At 44.2% G+C, this 19,922-nt stretch overlaps 1 protein-coding gene and 1 long non-coding RNA gene across 3 annotated transcripts in view; both read right to left on the minus strand.

The window, feature by feature from the left end:
• Positions 1–1,065: 1,065 nt before the first annotated feature.
• The window catches only part of LOC122478525, a 126,191-nt gene continuing 107,334 nt past the window's right edge, over positions 1,066–19,922 (minus strand). Inside the window, exons 1-3 of one of the 2 annotated variants that reach the window (XR_006296064.1) lie at positions 12,788–13,081; positions 7,330–7,366; positions 1,066–2,028 (exon numbers count right to left, since the gene is read on the minus strand). Coding sequence is in view for 1 of the 2 variants with exons in the window: in XM_043572079.1 (XP_043428014.1) it covers positions 1,839–2,028; positions 7,330–7,366 (227 nt within the window). In the remaining variant the exon portion in view is untranslated. Of the gene's footprint in view, positions 2,029–7,329; positions 7,367–12,787; positions 13,082–19,922 lie in introns of those variants that run through there. The other variant, XM_043572079.1, reaches the window with a different exon arrangement.
• LOC122478526 overlaps positions 17,169–19,922 on the minus strand; it is a 45,183-nt gene continuing 42,429 nt past the window's right edge. The window contains exon 9 of the long non-coding RNA XR_006296068.1: positions 17,169–17,367. This is a non-coding gene — a long non-coding RNA (uncharacterized LOC122478526). The remainder of the gene's footprint in view (positions 17,368–19,922) is intronic.

Genomic DNA, 19,922 nt, shown 5'->3' on the forward strand with positions numbered 1-19,922 from the left:
CATGGTGGGGGGAACACGTAGGTGGCTCAGTCAGTTCAGCGTCCAACTTCAGCTCATGAGTCATGATCTCCCGGTTTGTGGGTTTGAGCCCCACATTGAGCTCTGTGTTGACAGCTCGGAGCTGGAGCCTACTTTGGATTCTGTGTCTCCCTCTGTCTATGCCCCTACCCTGTTTGCACTCTCTCTCTCTCGCTCCAAAATAAATAAACTTTAAAAAAATAAAAAAATACCTTAAAAAGCATGGGGGGAGAAGAGGAAAAAAGGTAAAAAATATAAGACATGACCAATCAATCAAGCATGAGCTTAAGACAAGGAAGAAAAGGAGAAATGTGAGCCAAGTAAGGTAAGTGGAAACAACATACATTTTTCAACAGGTACGTAAGTAGGACTGGGAATAAACTATGAGCAATAGTCTCTTTTAAACCTTTTAAAGATATATATATATATAGATATATAGATATATATATACATATACATATATATATAATGTATACGTAAAACAGAGGCTTTGATTCACAGTATATCCCTAATAATACTGACTTTTATCACTCTACAGTTATCTGGTTATAAATACTGTAATAAAGAATTTAAGTTTTTTCACGATAAAATAAATTGTTCAATTGCTGGCATCTATCGCTTCCTAAAAGCTATCAACTCTTACTAGACTAACAAAAGAACAGAAAAAGAGAGGTTCCTAACACATCAACTTTCACTATGGAGAAAGAATTGGGAATGAGAATTCTAGGAAGTAATGTGAACCTTCAAAGGACGTATGTAATGGGACACAGATGGGGTTGAAAAAACAAAGGCTGAGGACCTTTTCTCTGCAATTCTAAGCTCACAATGGGAGGAGACTAAAGATATATGGTAACCTTCTTTCGTATGTAACTCCTGATTTTCTCAATAGAATCGCTTTGCGTTTATACGTATTAAACACTAAACGGAATATAAACTGAAGCCTTACTTTTTAAATTCACATATTTAATTGTGATACATCATGCGTATTTCATTACTTTTCAAATTCCATTCTACGGAATTCCATTTCCCTACTCATTTTTTTCACATTCAAAACCTATGACATTGCTTCTTCCAAGCAAGACTTCATTCTAGGAGCTCCAGGAGTCAAACAAGTATGTTTCCTAACCTCCAGTAGCTTATAATGATTTAGGGGCTTTGAAATGAATATTTAAATAAATAGCAGATGTCTGAAACTTTAAATTTTAGAATCTGACACAAGGACTAGGAGGGGATATTTTTAAAAGCTAGAATATGAAAGATTTCTGAAATTAGAAACTTGACAACTTGGCTAAGAAGAGCCTCTGCTCATAGGGCTACTCTTCTCAGCAAAATATGTATTCTTCAGGGAGATGCACAATTTTCACTTACTCTTCATGGAGTTATTTAAAAATACAGGGGAACACCTTTGTAAGGTAAATGTTGAGAAATAATGCAAACATCTAAATTTCTACATTTTCTAATATTATTTTAGTCTAAATATAGAACAAAGGATAGAGACCAAGGAAAATCCTGTATCTCACCAGAATAAAACTTGCCCGGGGCGGGGGCCACGTACAATAGATACTTGGATCCAATAAGATTTCGTTTAGGCATGAGTATTATCAGTCATGTTACTATCACGGTAAGAATCCTTATCCTTAACCAAATGTCGCATTTCCTCCATTATGGGAAAGATTTTCCCAATATAATTTTACCGTCATTATATATTTTCCAGCCCATTCTTTTCTCAGCCTCCACCTCTAGGATTTACCAAAGTAAAACAAAACAAAACAAAACAAAAAATTCAACACGTCATGTATCTGTCAAGGGGTTTGTTCTTGCTAACTTTCCATTACACACATAAAATGATGATACAGGCTACTGTTAAATTTTAAGAGTAAATACTGGAGAAAACTAAATTCAGAGCAGGAAGTGAGTTTCACAGGTGGGTACTTTACCTTGGTACCGAAATCTAAGCCTTGGCTAGGTGATGTAGGCCATGAATCATCAGGACCAGGTTTGTCGGAAAGCCTTTAGAGCAAAAATATACAACAAAAACATGTTCATTTATTTAAACACAAAATTTCAAAAATTAAGGGAAAGCTCAGCTATCTGTTTATTCAATGAAGTTTCTTGGTATAATTAAAAGTTGGCCTCTGGTTTTTTCATTAAGTTTTATTTTCATTCCAGTAATAGGAACATCCAGTGATGTATTAGTTTAATATAGTGTTTCACCAACTCCATACTCACCCCGTGCTCATCATGACAAGGGCACTTCTTCATCCCCATCACCTCCTTCACCCCTCCCACCACTCAGCTCCTCTCTGGAAACCATCTGTTTGGTCTCGGCAATTAAGAGCCTGTTTCTTGGTTTGTCTCTCCCCTTTTGTTCCTCCTTTTGCTCACTCGTTGTTTCTTAAGTGCTACATGAGTAAAATCAGATGGTATTTGTCTTTCCCTGACTTTGCTTACCATACTACTCTCAGACTGAATCCAGGTGAGCAAATGGCAAGATTTCATTGTTTTATGGTTGAGTAATATTCCAGAGTGTGTGTGTTGTGTATGCATATACATATACACACACAAACATAAATATAGGACTTCTTCTTCGTTCACTCATTTGTCAATGGACCCTTGCGCTGGGTATTGGAAATAATGCTGCAATAAACACAGGGGTGCGTGTGTCCCATGGAATTCGTGTTTTTGTATTCTCTTGGGTAGTATCCAGTAGTGCAATTACTGGATCATAGGATACTTCTGTTTTTAAGTTTTGGAGGAACCTCCATACTGTTTTCCACAGGGGCTTCACCCATTTGCATTTCCACCATCAGTGCAAGAGGGTTCCTTTGTCTCCACATCCTCGCAGACACTTGCTTCTTGTGTCCTGGAGTTTAGCCATTCTGACAGGTGTGACGTGGTATCTCGTTGTAGTTTTGGGGAGCATCTTTTCATGTGTCTGTTGACCATCTGTATGTTGTCTTTGGAAAAATGTCTGGTCATGTCTTCTGCTCATTTTTAAACTGGGCTTTTTTGGAGGGGGGGGGATGTTGACTTGTATCAATTTTTTATACATTGTGGATACTAACCCTTTACTGGATTTGCAAAATATTTGCAAACATGTTCTCCCATCCCAGAGGTTGCCTTTTAGTTTTGACGGTTTCCTTCACTGTGCAAAAGCTTTGCAGGTTGATGTAGTCACCATAGTTTGTTCTTGCTTTGTTTCCCTTGGCTCAGGAGACAGAACTAGTAAAATGTTGCTACAGCCACAGTCAGAGAAATGACGGCCTGTGCTCTCTTTAAGGATATTTTATGGTTTCAGGTCTCACACTTACGTCTTTAATTCCTTTTGAGTTTCTTTGTGTGTATGGTAAAGAAATTGCTCCAGGTTCATTCTTTGCATGTGGCTTGTCCACTCTTCCCAACACCATTTGGTGAAGAGACGGCCTTTTCCCCACTGCATAGTCTTTCCTGTTTGTGGAAGATGAACTGACCATACAGTGGTGGATTTAGTTCTGGGTTTTCGGTTCTAGTCCATTGAGCTATGTGGCTACTTTTTACGCCAGTACCCACCATACTGTTTGGATTACTACAGCTTTGGGATAAAATTGAAATCTGAGATTGTGATACCTCCAGGTTTCCTCTTTTGCAATATTGCTTTGGCCATTCAAGGCCTTTTGTGGTTCTATACAACGTTTAGGATTGTTTGTCTAGCTCTGTGACAAATGCTGTTGGTACACTGACAGGGATTGCATTACATCTGTAGATTGCTTTGGGTAGTGTAGACACTTTCAAAATAAGTATTCTTCCCATCTATGAGCATCGGATGTCTTTCTCTTTCCGTCACCTTCAATTTCTTTCATCAGTGTTTTACGGATTCCAGAGTGCAGGTCTTTCAAAATTTGGACCCCGTTTTAAAAAAGCTTTCAGTTCTCTATTTTGCCTCCACCTCTCCTAACCTGTGAAATCTCCAGGAAAGACCCAGTCTGAGTTTCCATGACCAAGGGTGACAGGCAGGGAATTCTCTGAAATGGTTGAAAATTAAATCTATAAACGTTACCACAATGACTTCTCACCTCACATCTGTCAGAATGGCTCCATTTCAACACACAGGAAACAATAAGGGTTGCTCAGGGTGTGGAGAAAAAACAACCCTTGTGCACCAGTCATGCAATGTAAATTGGTATCGCCACAGTGAAAGCCAGAGTGGACGGGCCTCAACAAATTAAAAATACAAATACCATAGGATCCAGTAATTCCACTAGTGGGTATTTATTTACCCAAGGGAAATGGAAATACTAATTTGAAAAGATATATGCACTCCTATCATTATTGCAGCATTATTTACAATAGACAAGCTATGGAAGCAACCCAAGTGTCCACCAGTACATGAACAGACCACACACACACAAACGCATACACACACGCATACACACATACACACACACACAAACACACACAGACACACAATGGAATATTATGCAGCTATAAAACAGAATGAGATCTTGCCACGTGTAACATCATGGATATACCTTGACGTAGGAGGCTAAGTGAAATAAGTCAGAGAAAGACAAATCCTATATGATTTCACTTCTTTGTAGAATCTAAAAAGGGGAACAAATGAACAAACAGAGAAAAAGCAGAAACAGGCCCATAAATGCAGAGAATTGACTGTTGCCAGAAGAGCGGGCCAGTGGGGGGATGGACAAAATGGGTGACGGGGAGAGGGAAGTTCAGGGTTCCAATTATAGAATGAATAAATCACAAGGCTCAAAGGTACAGCATAGGGAATCTAGTCAGTGGTATCGTAATAGCATCATACATTAACAGATGGGAGCTACGCTTATGGCGAGCATCGTGGAACATCTAGAGATGTTGCATCACATATTACATTGTGTGTCAGGTAGACCTCCATTTAATAGACCAAATTTAAGGTTTCTATGTTATGAGTGGAAGTACTAACTAGAGATTAAAAGATTAAAAATTCCAAAGGCCAACTTTGTTCCTACACTGCTCTTGCCTTATTTAGGTCCATAATAACTAACAAGACCTTCCACGCCTTCAGGGAGAGACACTGTGATCAAAATGGTCCTGGTAGTTGTGCCTCTATTTCTCTATACGCTGCCTGAATATTTTCTTCCCGATGAGCTCCCACTGCTATATCACTCTTCGGCATGGTTCAGTGGCATTCTCCAACCTTTCAATCTTTAGCCTATGAAGGCACAGACTCGTACAAGAATGGGCTCAAATGACCGAGGGTAGGAGCCATGTCCTGCTCCCGGAGAACATGCTAATTGAGAGTCTCAGTCATCCACACAGTCTCCTCAACATAGGCATGTTATCACCTATCCAGATGAAGCTCCCTAACTGATTTGACAAGTCAGTCCTACCCCTGCCCAGCCCTCCAGGTACATGGGAAGGGCATCAAAGATTTAGGAAAAGAGGTGGAGTGAGGAGACAGCTTGCCTTGGGCCATACATCTCTGTTGTTCAGAATCTCCACCCCCCACCCCAATTCCTTCAGAGGATCTAAGCCATCCTCCCTCAGTTGGGGTGGAAGTAGATGATATCATAGTTCTATTTGCTGTAAACAGACTCTTCCCAGCAGCTCAAATGATTTTTAATCTCTCTCATCAGAAAATCTGAAGTATGCTCGCACCTTCAATGAACCCAACACACACAAAACCATAAACCTGGTCGGGACCCTCTTGAACACTCTAGTTGAATATGCCTTTCTAAACAACTCCACTAATCCTGGGTCCTTCATTCCTGTCTTTCACCTTTATCTCACTTGGCATAAACCCCCATATTCTGATGTCTCTTCTAAAACTCTTATTCCTATCCAACTCAGTGTTGTTCTTCTTGAAACCTGCTCTCTTCTGTTAATTTGATTCTTACTCTCCTTCATTGTGTTCATTAGACCCACTCTCCAGCTTTGTATTATTAAAACATTTCCCTGCACAATGAAGACAAAAAACAAAGAAGGAAAGGAAAGAAAGAAACCAAGAAAAGAACCCGAATTGAAATCTCATTTCTGTCACGTATCATATCCAAACAGGTCACTTCAATCTCTTTTGTGTTTCAAATTCTCCATGGAAACAACCATTGGGCAAGGAGGTTAAACAGAGGTTGAAGTACCAGAGGGTATTTTGATGAATTAATCTCTGAGGTTCCCTAAATCGTGAGATTCTAAGTGCTTTTGATTTGGCCTCTGGAAAAATGGAGAGTCCTTCGCTAGCAGAAGTGGAAAAATTAATGGAAAAAAAAATACCAAGAAAACCAGAGAAGAAAGTAAAAAGGCAAAAACACAGTACAGAAAAGTCATGGGGAAACACATCTCCAAACAAAGAAAAAGCTGCCTAGAACTAGTCAAGGGTACTAACCCAAAGGGAAACCAGACTGGGAACTTAGGCAACAGAGAATCATACAGCAAAATCCTCGAAAGAGAGGCTGAATTTAATTAACGTAACATGGTCTACAACTAGATATCCTTCCCTTACAGAAAAATCATTTGGCTCAAAAGAGGAGATATCACCACATCTAAGGTGCTGCTTGACAAGATCTTGCTTATTATGTAAAAGCCGTGACACCATGGCCATAGCTGACATCCACCCTAAAATCTCTGATGGCAAAAACAAGGGACTAGTTACCACTGCACTAATGACTTTTGTTAGCACTAGTGGTCAAATATATAAGAGCAAATGCTTGGACTAACCTGGATTCTTAAGAAAACCCTAAATTAGAGTTCCGACATCATTACCTTTGACATTCTGAATTGATCTGCACTAGGATCTGTATCTTCATCTCAGAGCTGCTGAGGAACCAGAGAATGGATGTGGAAGCTTCACGGGCTGATGGGCAAACCCCTCAGCTACCCATTAACTATGGAATCATGGGGCGAGTAATCCACCTCCCTGAACCGCATTTGCCAAAGAAATAAAACGTAGGCTACAATAACACAGCTACTTTGCATAGCTATGCGGTGACTATACAACTGAACAGATGTTACCCATAAGAAATAGTGTCTAGTCCAGGGTAGAACACTCAACAACTCCTTTTGTTCTCTGCATTCCCTTAGGAAACACATAATTTTCACTTCATTCATTTCCTTTCCTTTCCTTTCAATTTCCATTTCATTTCATTTCATTCCTTTATACTTTGAGAGTGAGTGCACACAGAAAGAGGGGAAGATATCCCATGGAGCCTGTCAGCACAAAACCCAACGTGGGGCTTGAACTCACAAACCTGAGTGGAAATCAAGAGTCACACCCTTAACCGACTGAGCTCCCCAGGTGCCCCAACAAATGTCATCTTTACAAATCCATAAAAATCCTACCTGGTTATAGAGTCTTCCTCAGCATTCTTATCTCCTCCTAGAGAAGAAAGCAAAATACATGTTAAATCAACAATCGAAAAATAGAGGAAATTACAAGTGTATGGCTTATGATTGGTTAAAAAGTATGCCTTTGGGACCACACCTGGAAACCACACTACACTGAATGGTAATTATACGATTGGTAGGGTTCAAGCACTAAGAAATCTTACTTTCTCCTCTATTAAGACCAAAAGCAAAAATAGGTTTTATTGGAATTTGACACCTACAGGTGAAGTGATGTTTACATTGACCATCACTGACCGACTCTAAGACACTGGAGGAAAATGGTATTGTTAGGAGAATGATTATCAGAGCTGACAATGTCAATCTGAAACTAGCACGATTTTTCTGGACTTACACTATTAGAGTAGTTAAAAGAGAGTATGTTTATTTTGCTGTAACATGACAGAACTTCCCCAGCCCTTCAGTAGAGACTGTTCAGTTTCAGGATGAAACACCCCCTCACAAAGTGGGCTCTATAGCTATTGTCCTTTGCAGCATGGCCACACCATAGCAAGCACACTCTCCCTGACCTTATTTCCAATGGCAAGGTAAGTAAGAAGGATTTGGCATTCCACTTTGATAAAGTTCTAATCTCTTGGGACTGTCTCCTTCCATTGCTAGAGAGTCCATCTACACCCACCGCACATCACAGAGGAGGATGATCCCAATGTGAGTGCTATGTAATGGTTCACGATGTCATTTTTCTCAACCCTCCCCATTAGGTGACACACATCTAGAGAAATCATGCTTTTTTTCATGGAAGGCATAGGTCATCAGATCCTCTACTGAAGAGCAACAAAACAAAACAAAGGGCAAAGAATGTCTTGAATGCCGACCTTCAATTACCAGGGAATTTTAACTTTCTAAACATTCAAAGATATCCATTGTATGATTCTAACTACATGACACTCTGGAAAGAGCAAGGCTATGGAGGTAAGGGTTGGGGTGAATGTAGGGATAAAGGGGTACAGCACAGAGGACGTTTAAGGCAGTGAAACTCTTTCACACGATACCACAAAGGTGGACTCACATCATTACACATTTGTGAAAACTCATAGAATCTAGAACACCAAGGATGAACACTAATGCAAATTAGAGACTTGGCCTCAAAATGAAGAGTTAGTGTCCATATAAAACGCACCACTGTTCTCAGGGTACCTGGGTGGCTCAGTTGGTTCAGCGTCCAACTCTGGATCTGAGCTCAGGTCATGATCTCACAGTTCATGGGATCAAGTCCTGCATCAGGCTCTGTGCTGACAGCACAGGATTCTTTCTCCCCTCTCCCTCTGCCCCTTGGCTGCTCACACACATGCATGCTCTCTCGCTCAAAACTAAACCAAGGAACTGAAAAAAATATACTAGTACAAACGGACCACTGTCATGCAAAAGGTTGACAACAGGGGAGGGTAGGCATGTACGGGGATATGGTATGTGGAGACTCTCTGTACTTCCTATTATATTTTGCTGTGAACTTAAAACTTCTGTAAAGAATAAGACTTATTAAATGTATAAAACAACACCAACAACAAAACATGGTATCCATTGAAGCCTCTCTTAGCGTATATTAACGCACGATACAGTCACCTTGAAAATTAAGATAGAGATCAAAGTAACACAGTAGGGGGACTGTCTCCCATAAGAAGTATATGAAAATACATAAAGCAAAATGCAAAAATACAAAAGTTATTTGTATACTTAGGCAAGAAAACAATTGGTGAATATGATCAAATATTATAACTATAAACAGGGATTCAGCACTATAGGAATCAAACCTGCGTTTTCCTTAAAATTAAGAGATTTTACTCTAATTTTAAGTCGAAAATCATTATGCTTATCATATCTAAGAATCATAATGAGGGGCGCCTGGGTGGCGCAGTCGGTTAAGCGTCCGACTTCAGCCAGGTCACGATCTCGCAGTCTGTGAGTTCGAGCCCCACGTCAGACTCTGGGCTGATGGCTCAGAGCCTGGAGCTTGTTTCCGATTCTGTGTCTCCCTCTCTCTTTGCCCCTTGCCTGTTCATGCTCTGTCTCTCTCTGTCCCAAAAATAAAAAATAAACGTTGAAAAAAAAATTAAAAAAAAAAAAAAGAATCATAATGAAAGCTTAGCCACATAAAAAAAGATTATAATGACCTAATATTGCCCTAGTAATTTTTGTGCAAATACCGACTTCATATGGATGATGAAACTGAAACCATTACCATGGTAACCATCATATTACTTGCTAGTGCAATAAACTCTTAAGACAGCACCAAAAATTAAGTCAGGGCTATTAATTCCTATGCAGAACAGGTTTCATCCAGCGGGCCACAGAGGGCTACCCTCAGAACATCCTACTTGAATGACTGGCCCTTGGTGGTTCCCTGGGATCTTGGATTTCAGGAGGATTCCCACCATTCCCTAGCTGGTTAAGAGTCGCTCACTCTGCCTAAGTGCTGGTACAATCAATGTGCTTCAGGCCGCACACTTGATTTCCTTCTGGAAACCTGGAATTTGGGGACATGCTAAGGAGAAGATGGCTATGTGATTAGCATTTCATGAAACCTCCGGCACTGAGTATCCATAAGCCTCGTACTGACCGACAACATTTCACTTGTGCTGTCCTAATTTCATGCTGGAGGAATTTAGCACATCCTACTAACTCCACAGAGAAAGGATTCCTGGAAGCCTGCGCTTGGTCTCCTCTGGCCTTCACCCCATGCACGATATTGCTCGGTGCAGATTGGCCTTTCCAGCCTGTCCCCATACCAAACCACAGGCACGAGTACAAGTATATGCCGAGGTCTGTGAGCTCTTCTAGTCAATAATCAAATCTGGGTGTCGTTAGGGTGCCTCCAACACAACTGAGTTATACGAAATTTCTATTATTTGGGTTGATGTCTTACACGTGGTTACAGTCAGAAGGTTATGTCACAGAATACCTTTCCTGGAAACTCTTTCTCTTGGTATTTGCCTTGAAAAGTCCTACATTCCTATATATCCATTTGAAGAATGGTTTAAAAGGAATAGATGAAATCTTGATGTCAGAAAGCGTGCAACAAGCAACAATCCTATTTTACTCAGAAAAAAAAAAGAGAATCCTGGTGGTTGCCACTATGTTCTACCATATACAAGTTCCTCTCAAATATGAAAAATCAGTTAACTTTCTCCCACACACTAGGACTTAGTTCATTTTTTCTGGCAGATAGGAATCAAGAGAAGTAACAGGGATTGTTCTAGAAAAAACAGAACTATCAGACCCAGTATAAAAACATACTACTGATTATAGTTTTTTGTTTGTTTGTTTCCTTTCCTTCATTTCTTAGAAAATTAAAAAATAGTTCACCTATTAAAGGCAGTCATTGCCAAGATAATCAAAAGTCATAATTACTGTGTCCTCATTCCCCCTGCTCTCCTCTGTTCATCTGATAAAGTCCTACTCATTCTTCACGTCCAATTTAAATGCCTGCACACAACCTGGAAACCTCGGAATCTTCTGAGAGTTCTCTCTCACCCCCTAACTTTTTAGAGTCAGGAATCACAAATTCGTATTAAGTATACTGTTTCGGTCTCTGCTTTATCTTTCCCCTGCCAGCGCCCTAGTCAAACATGAGTTCTTAACTGATGATTTTCGCAGGGAAAAAAAAAGGCACCAAATATTATTCTTATTTCTTAAATGATTAAAACAAAGTTAACCAAAACAAATGAGAAAGACACAAGGCCCAGAAAGAAAAATTAATGGAATAAATTGAACCCCCTGACGTTTTCAATCTACACAGCTGAAAGTTTCATAATGGCCTAATACTAGGCTAAGGAAACAGGAGCTTCCTTTGCCTCCCAGTCTCTTTATGTGGTTTCCTATAACCTATCCTCCATATGAGGCTTCAGCAAACTACGGCCACAGGCCAAATCCTACCTGCCATCTGGTTCTGTAAACAGTGTTTTCTTGGGGCATAGTCCCATGTCTTCACTTGCATACTGCTATGGCTGCTTTCACACTACAAGGGCAGAGCTCAGAGACCACATCACCTAAAACATTCGCTGGCTCTTTAGGAAAAAGGCTTGGTGATCTGTATTTTATGCATCAACCGGAGTGTCCTAACTCAAATCTAATCTTATTAGTCTTCTGCCTCAAATCCTCCAAAATCCCTGCATCAAATACTGCTGGCTCCCTCCCTAAGAGCCATTGCACAGTCTTCATTCTTGCTAGAGAATCACAACTTTATTTGGATATTTATTGTCTCCATACACAGAGAAGGTGGCCTCACCCCGGCTTCAAAAAGAGAAAGGATTATTCTAAGCCAATCACAGAACCTGATTTACCAGGGACCCGTTGCGAATGAGTGTGTGACCTAACCTAGTCTTTAAGATGTTAGAGGAAGTCTGCTGCAAGCCTCTTCCTAGTGAAAAGAAACACCCAAAGGAAAGCAGTCCTTCCCACCCACTGGAAGTTGCCGTGCGAGAATGTGACACCTGGAGCCGTGGCTAATTAGCCACCCCGGAAAGGAGAAAGGAAAAGACCACCAGCTCCAAAACTGAACAAGAGACGACTGGCATCCTGATGACATCACTGAACCATCAAAACGTTTCTGGTTCCTGCTGTTTTAGTCACTGTTAGACGTCACCCATTACTTGCCGCTAAAAGCATTCCACCGAAGAAATTGCCCGAGGCCTATCGGGGAAGATCTACTCCTTCCTACAGCACTAAGAAACTTCCGTAAGCTTGTCTTCCCTAGGTATTCACCCCATTCCCAACCATTGTCCTAGCACACGTTTTCTACCAGCAAAACCCAGCTGCTCATAAATCCCGCTAAGGTCACTCGCACACCTTCGCCTCTGCACTGCTGTGTACCCCGCCAAGCACGTAATCGCGACAGTTTGCAAACACTGTCAAACACACAAATGTCGGCCCTTCTGCCTCTCTACCTGCCAAACTGAACGACTCACTCTGCACGCTTACCGTCGATTCTACCCAGTCCTTGAAAACTCGGATTCCTCACCGGGAGCTTACGGTACCTGGAACAAATGCCAACACAAAATAACAATGATCGCTACAAGCTCTACGAGACTCTGGCACCTAGTAAGCACTAAATAGAGTAAATAACACAAAGGACAGTGCTGAAAACAAACTCCTGGGGTGCAGAGCCTGGTTTGGGAACGTTTGTATTCTACAACAACAGGATAACACTTAGCAGCTAACAGGCACTGAAGAGTTACTTGTGAAGTGAACAAATGGACATGAATAAATTAAATTCCTCTGAAAATTCTTCTTAAAAACCACAGAAACTTTTCTGTTTCAAAAACCGCAGGGACAGCTCTCTTCTGTTATGAGCACCTTAATGATCCCAACGCTGTCTGCTCGATCTTTGGATCCATCTTTGGAAGCCCCCTCCCCCAGGATCGCGCCCCGAGCCCCCGCCCCCGCCTGCGGCACCCACCTCCTTCTTGACGGTGCGCAGCAGCCTCTGTCGAGGGTCCGCCTCTGTGGGACGAGACGAGGGGGCACACGGTCAGCCCCGCGCTGGGGACGGGGCCGGGGCCGGGGCTGCCGTCCCGCCGCCCGCTCGCCCTGCGCCCGCTTAGCTGCGGCGCCGGAGGCCATGGCCGCGCGCGCTGCGTTCCAAGCCCAGGCGGCGGCGGGGCCTGCTCTCTGGCCGCGCAGCGTCAGCCGCGTTCGGCGGGGCCGAGCGCCCGGTTACGTCAGGCCGCGCCGCGCCTCCGCCCGCGCCGCGCCTCCGGTGACCCGCCGCCGCGCTTCCGGTGGGGCGCCGCCGTCGCCGCCGCCGCGCTTCCGGTGAGGAGCCGCCGCCGCCGCCGCCGCGCTTCCGGTGAGGAGCCGCCGCCGCCGCCGCCGCGCTTCCGGTGAGGAGCCGCCGCCGCACATCCGGTGAGGAGCCACCGCCGCCGCCGCGGCCCGCTCCCGGTGAGGAGCCGCCGCCGCCGCCGCCGCGCTTCCGGTGAGGAGCCGCAGCCGCCGCACATCCGGTGAGGAGCCGCCGCGGCCCCGCTTCCGGTGACGACCCGGCGCCGCAGACGCCGCGCTTCCGGTGAGGAGCCGCCGCCGCCCGCCGCGCAGCCTGGCCCCTGGCGGGAAGGTCCTCGGGGCGTCGCACGCTCTGGGCCCCTACCACCAGCAGCCCCGCCTCCGCGGGAAGCCCCGCCTCCCACGCCCGGCGGCCCAGCTCCCACTCCCCCTCCTTTGGGCAGGGCGGAAATGCAGCGTTCAGGCCCAGAGCAGCTCCTGGCCGGGCTGCAGGGAAGTGGCCTGAGGCGGTGGAGCCTGTTACTGACACGCTCCAAGCCCCATGGTTCCCGTCTTTAAATGGATGTAATAGAGGCGCCTGGGTGGCTCAGTCGGTTGAGTGTCCGACTTCGGCTCAGGCCGTGATCTCACGGTTCGCGGGTTCGAGCCCCGCGTCGGGCTCTGTGCTGACTGCTGAGAGCCTGGAACCTGTTTCCCATTCTGTCTCCCTCTGTCTGTGCCCCGACTCCGCTTGTGCTTTGTCTGTCTCTAAAATAAACAAACATTAAAATATATGTGTATGTATCCAATGGATGTACTAGGACCACCTCTTTGGAACGATACCAGACGCAAACGAGATAGTGAATATAAAGCACTTAACAGAGACCTAGGAAAAAACACCCGCAACCATAAAAGCTGCCGTCATCATCATCATCATCAGTATTATTATTACTGAGTCCTCCAAGACACAGTGGCTCTCCACCCAGATTGGCCGGGCCTTGCGTGGCTCCCTCCCCCGCACGCAGGTCACTGGGAGAGTGGCAGAGAGGGATCCTTCCAGGACCCCAATAGGGCACTTGTCTGCCAGGACTGAGTCAGCCAAGACCCTTTGCGACCTACGCTCCTTCCACCAGGTTCCTGACCGCGTCCACCCAGACGGCACCTCGGGTTTACAAACGTTTATTGACACCTACCACAGGCCAGGTTACTGTACTGAGGATACGGGAGTGAGCAAGTTGGGCAAAAGCCTGCCCTCACAGGGCGTAGGAGGTAGACAGAAAAACAAATAAGCAGATGATGTGGGATGTTGGAAGTTTCTGGAGAAAACTGAAGTAGGCAAAGGAGACAGGTGTATTTTTGAAGTAGGGTGCTTGAGGGAGGCCCCATGAGGAGATGCCATTGAGCAAAGAGGAGAAGCGTAGATTGGGGGATTTCTGGAGGAAGAGCATTCCAGGCAAAGGGAACAGCAAGTGCAAAGGCCCTGAGGTAGCAGGGTGCCACTGGGTGGGACAACTAGCTAGGAGGCCAGTGGGGCTGGAGTGGCATGAACAAGAAGGATTGGCAGTCTTCCAAGGTCCTGTTAAGGCTTTGAAGTCCTGCCCTCGAGAGCCCCCCCGGGTTTCAGCCCTCCGGTCACTAGGACTGGGGACAGCTCAGAGCAGCCCTCTTGCTGAGGAGATTCAGAGCCCCTTGTCTCCATGTGTCAGTGTCCTAAGCCAGAGAAGAGGATTTTGACTAGCCGAGGGAAAAGAAAAGAAGCTGGAAGGATAATGGGCATTCCCCGAGTCCAAGGGGGGCCTGGAGGACTGGGCTGAAAGCAAGGTAGCCCCAGAAAGAGAGACCCTTGGGAATAGTCGCCTGGCAAGGACAGAGTGGTTAGGGTGCCACCACTCAGGGGGAAGGAGCTCCAGCTGTTGGAGGTTCCCGTTCCAAGGACGGAGCATCCTACTGGCCTGGCCTGAGACCTACGCCTGCTTCTTGCTGGGCAAGGGGAGCCTCAGCCACAATCCCACCACCCCACTATCTCCACCGAGAGTCCCCGGGGGGGCCCAGAGAATGCGACATGGTTGCTTGGTAACCAACACCCCCCCCCCATATACTAGAACCCTATATGGAGGACCTACTGTGTGCCAGCCACTGCATCAAGGGCTTTAGGGTTTGGGTTGCCTGCTTTCACCACAACACGGACATGAGCCCAAGCTTCACTTTTGGCCTGTTAATATTATCTCCTTCAATATATTACATTGTGAAAGGTGACATGAAATAGTCACTTATGTCAACAGGTTTTCCAACGGAGCCAGAGGCCAGGAAGGAGATGGGCCTTATGCACATCCTCACCGGTAGGAGAAGCACAAATGTTGGAACCGGGCCAAACACCTGCAGCTTGCTACAGTGAGAGACCCCGCTTAGTGATAGCCTTAGAAACCAGGTACGGTCACCAAGTTTACTTTCCTGCCACCAACACCAGTCTTGGTCATCAGAATTCGTAGTAAATGACTTATACAAGCATTCCCTCTTGTCTTCAAAAACCTCTTACTTTTATTCCCTGGATGGGGGTGGGGAGGGTAGAGGCACTCTTTTGGTTGCTGCCCACAGGTGTCTTTCCCAAACTGCAATTCTGAGACCCCAAATAAATAACCTTGCTTTTTATTTCAGCTCTGCCTCTTCTCTCAGTTGACAGCTTACATCCTGCATTTGCTAAGTAGGAATGCACAAATGCTTTCTTCACAGCTTCTAGGCCTCTGAATTTTGATACAATTTGAAACCTGTGGGGGTGGTGGGCGGAGGAATTCAAGCACAGCACAAAGCATCTTGATATATTGATCAACTGAATTCATCAGTTGTTAACTGCGATTCATCAACTGTTAACATTTGCTGCCTTAACTTGATGTTCTCTGCCTCCCTCTTTTTACAACAAATTGCACACATTGATTGTATACATCTTGATGAATTTTCTCCTATGCACTCCCCTGTGATACCATCACTATAACGAAGGTACTAAACATATTCATCACCTCCAGAAATGGGTGTGTGTTCTTTCGTGGCTATTTGTTTCTTTGGGTAGGAACGTGTAGCATGTGATCTCTCTCCTAGAAGCAGAGGCGTGGGAACAAGGTGTGGGAGGGAAACATGAAGGAAGCAGAGAGGGAGCACTTGATGTGATTTTATGCAAGGTGGTGTAGACGGCCATCCCTTTTATCCAGGTTTCTCCATCACTTTGCAGAGGCCTGCTAATTATTCCTCTTCTCATCCTTTCCCTCTCTGTGATCCTTTCTTCATTATCTTTGCACAGATTCTCGGCGCTTTCTTTTTGTCTTAATTAGGCTTCTTGGTGGTTTGGCCGCTTAGCTGCTATCTTGATTTCTTAAAGAACCACCTTAGTTTTTTCACCCTCCATTTTGCCAGCCTCTTCCATTAGGTTTATTTTGGTGTGTGATTGTGTTTTCTCATTTCAGGTGTAAATAAATCCATACATACATAAGTTCATGCAAGAATGTGTGTAGATCCAGTATATGTACAGACTGTATATCCAAATTGCATTTAGTCGTCTACCGCTTTTTGACTGTTTATCCCCAGTTTTCCAACTTAAATACCACCTTCTCTCCCACTGCCCTCCACTCCTTTTTTCTTTATTATTTTTTTTTTGGCCCAGAAAGAACACTGGCAGATTCCTGCATGTCATCAGGAAGGTAATGATAATCAGATCAACTCTGTGGCAGTTGGGGTTTTTTATAAGAGTTATAAGTCAGGGGCGCCTGGGTGGCTCAGTCAGTTGAGCGTCCGGCCACCAGCTCTTAGATGAACACTGGCAAGCCCATCCTCTGCCCAGTTGAATTGCCCATAATAACTGGGAGCCCGTTGCTTTGCCTGAGCCCACCTATGCAGTAAATGTTCAAGAGTTATGGGGGCGCCTGGGTGGCTCAGTCAGTTGAGCGTCCAACTTCAGCCAGGTCACGATCTCGCGGTCCGGGAGTTCGAGCCCCGCGTCGGGCTCCGGGCTGACGGCTCGGAGCCTGGAGCCTGTTTCCGATTCTGTGTCTCCCTCTCTCTCTGCCCCTCCCCCGTTCATGCTCTGTCTCTCTCTGTCCCAAAAATAAATAAACGTTGAAACAAAAAAAGAAAGAATAAAGCAAAGGAAACTTGCCTGAATTGTGGCACGACATCAAGAAGGGGAAATATTAAGATTAAGAATTATTTCTAATTTCCTACCTCAGAAGTCAAGTGCTTCTCAATTCTCGTGCTTCTTATACATTTTCACACATTTCCAAACTTGAGCTGAACAAAGGAAAGCAAACATGAAACTCATACAATGCCAATATTGAGAAGCGGTGGTTGTTTTTGACTTTGAGAGACATTGTTCTAAATGGACTATAAATTCTCTGAGTTCACACCTTTGTCAGCCACCAACAGATTTAAACCTCATACACTTTACTAGGATTACCAAGGGGTGGAAATGCTGTGAGATGGCTAATCAATAATAGTTTTGATGTGAATGTTGGTTTAGATAGAAGATGCAGGATAGGATTTATTGTAACATTATGGTCTCATTTCTGTTACATTCAGTAGCAGGAGTTTCAAAACAGAAACGTTGTTGTCCAATTTCCTGTGATTTTGCACACACTCCAGTTTGCTTCACAAATCCTTGAAAATACATATTTGCAATCACAGAGAGAAATATCTGGGGAGAAATGATGGTGTCCACGGAGTGAGCTTTTAGAGTACACTTCTCGAAACAATGATTGCTACATTTCATTCAAACATTTTCGATTTTAACAGGGCCCCTGGGTAGCTCAGTCAGTTAAGCATCCGACTTTGGCTCAGGTCATGATTTGTTGTTTTACACGTTCAAGCCCCACATCAGCTCTGTGCTGACAGCTCAGAGCCTGGAGCCTGCTTAGGATTCTGTGTTCTCCCTCTCTCTCTGCCCCTCCCCCACTCACACTCTGTCTGTCTGTCTGTCTGCCTCTCAAAAACAAGTAAACATTAAAAAAATTTTATGTTTGGGGCGCCTGGGTGGCTCAGTCAGTTGAGCATCCGACTTCGGCCCAGCTCACGATCCCGCGCCTCGTGAGTTTGAGCCGTGTGTTGGGCTCTGTGCTGACTGGCTCAGAGCCTGGAGCCTGCTTTGGATTTTGTGTCTCCCTCTCTCTCTCTGCCCCTCCCCTACTCTGTCTCTCTGTCTCCCAAAAATAAATAAACCTTAAAATTTTTTTTTAATTTTCCTTTTAAGTAATCTCTGCACCCATTTGGGGCTCATCCTCACGACTCCCAGATCAAGAGTCACACACTCCATGGATCGAGCCAGCCAGGCGAGCCCTCATTACTTTTTACAAAATCTAACTCTGAGAATATATTTATTGCATTCACACCAGTGGGGGCTGTGCCTAATTCCTTATAGATAGATAGATAGCGACCCTTTAACATTGGGTTCAAAGAGATTGGGAGGAATCCTCCTTTTTCTTAGAGAGACTTAATAGACATGGCTTAAGACAGGGTTTCTTAAACTGGGCTCTGTTGACATTTTGCGCAAGGTAAGTCTTGTGAGGAGCTGCAGGATGCCTTACAAAGTGTTTAGCTGCATCCCTGGCCTCAGCCTGCCAAATGCCAGCCGTGCCTTCCCCACTGTTGACACCTTAAATGTATCCAGAATTTGCCAGAGGTCCCCTGGGGGCCCAATTTCTCCCTGATCGGGGACCACCAGAAGCCAATATCATGTGTCCCAGAGAACTGGGAAGGTACTCTCTCCAGGTACAATAATCTAGTATGTACCTGAATTAAGTAACAGTAATATTGGACTAATGGGGCATTGAGAGGGAAACTCCAATGTAAGTCTGGAGGCCAGGATTCAAGGGGAAGTGAGGGGAGCGCTGAATTCTTTTAGTTAGTTTAAATGATTCCTATACGGTCATTAAATTAATTGGTTTCTCACATTTTAAAGGAGGTGGCCAAGGAGATAGCAAGATGGAGAATTTAGATGATTAAACCATTACTGAGTGCCTACCATCCAATCCATGCTTGGCAACACGGATGTGGTTTTGTCACACACTGACTCTGGGTCTGGAGATTCCAGGCAGAGATGTGATTCTCAGGACTCAGTCTGACAAAGTGGATTATTTCATTATGTTCCTAAAGTAGAGCCTAGGAGATCCTGAACGTACCGTCCACTCTATTGCTGTGCTGTGAATGATCTCTATCTCCACTCTCCTCTATGGTAGCAACCAGCTCTGAGCGGCTCTCGAGCCCTTGAAATGTGGTCGCGTTTCATGTGTCACAGTGGAAATCTTAACATTTTGGATGTATCGGATCAAAAATATATTACTCACATTAGCTTCACGGTTTTTGATTTTCCTTTTTCCAGTGTGTTTACTGGCAAAGCCAAAACTATGTATGTGCTTTGCATAATTTTTATCAGAGAACAGTGACCTAGAAGGTGGAGAATTGTGCCCTGTTGGAATCCTGAAAGTCACCCTTGTCCTGGGTTCATGTCTAGGCCAGGTAGTACATGCAGACAGAACGGGGGATCCTGCTAAGTCTGGGTCCTCCTTGCATCTCAGCTCAAAGCCCTGGACATTTTTTTCTTTTTTTGCGATGTAAATACATATCTTTATTACTTAATTTTATACATTTATAACATTTATATTAATTTAATACCTTCCCTATTGTTTTTCTGAGTAAAACATACATACAATGGCAGAGTCGAAAATCTTAAGATTTAGGACATATAAAATTAATAGAAGTCTGATTCTATCATTCAAAAAGAACACGATAACATTTCTGTTCACCTTTCCCATATTGACACAAGAAAATTTTACCTTAGTTTTAGTTGAAAT

Source organism: Prionailurus bengalensis, unplaced genomic scaffold (genome assembly GCF_016509475.1).
Source record: "Prionailurus bengalensis isolate Pbe53 unplaced genomic scaffold, Fcat_Pben_1.1_paternal_pri Un_scaffold_72, whole genome shotgun sequence".
Lineage (NCBI taxonomy): Eukaryota > Metazoa > Chordata > Mammalia > Carnivora > Felidae > Prionailurus > Prionailurus bengalensis.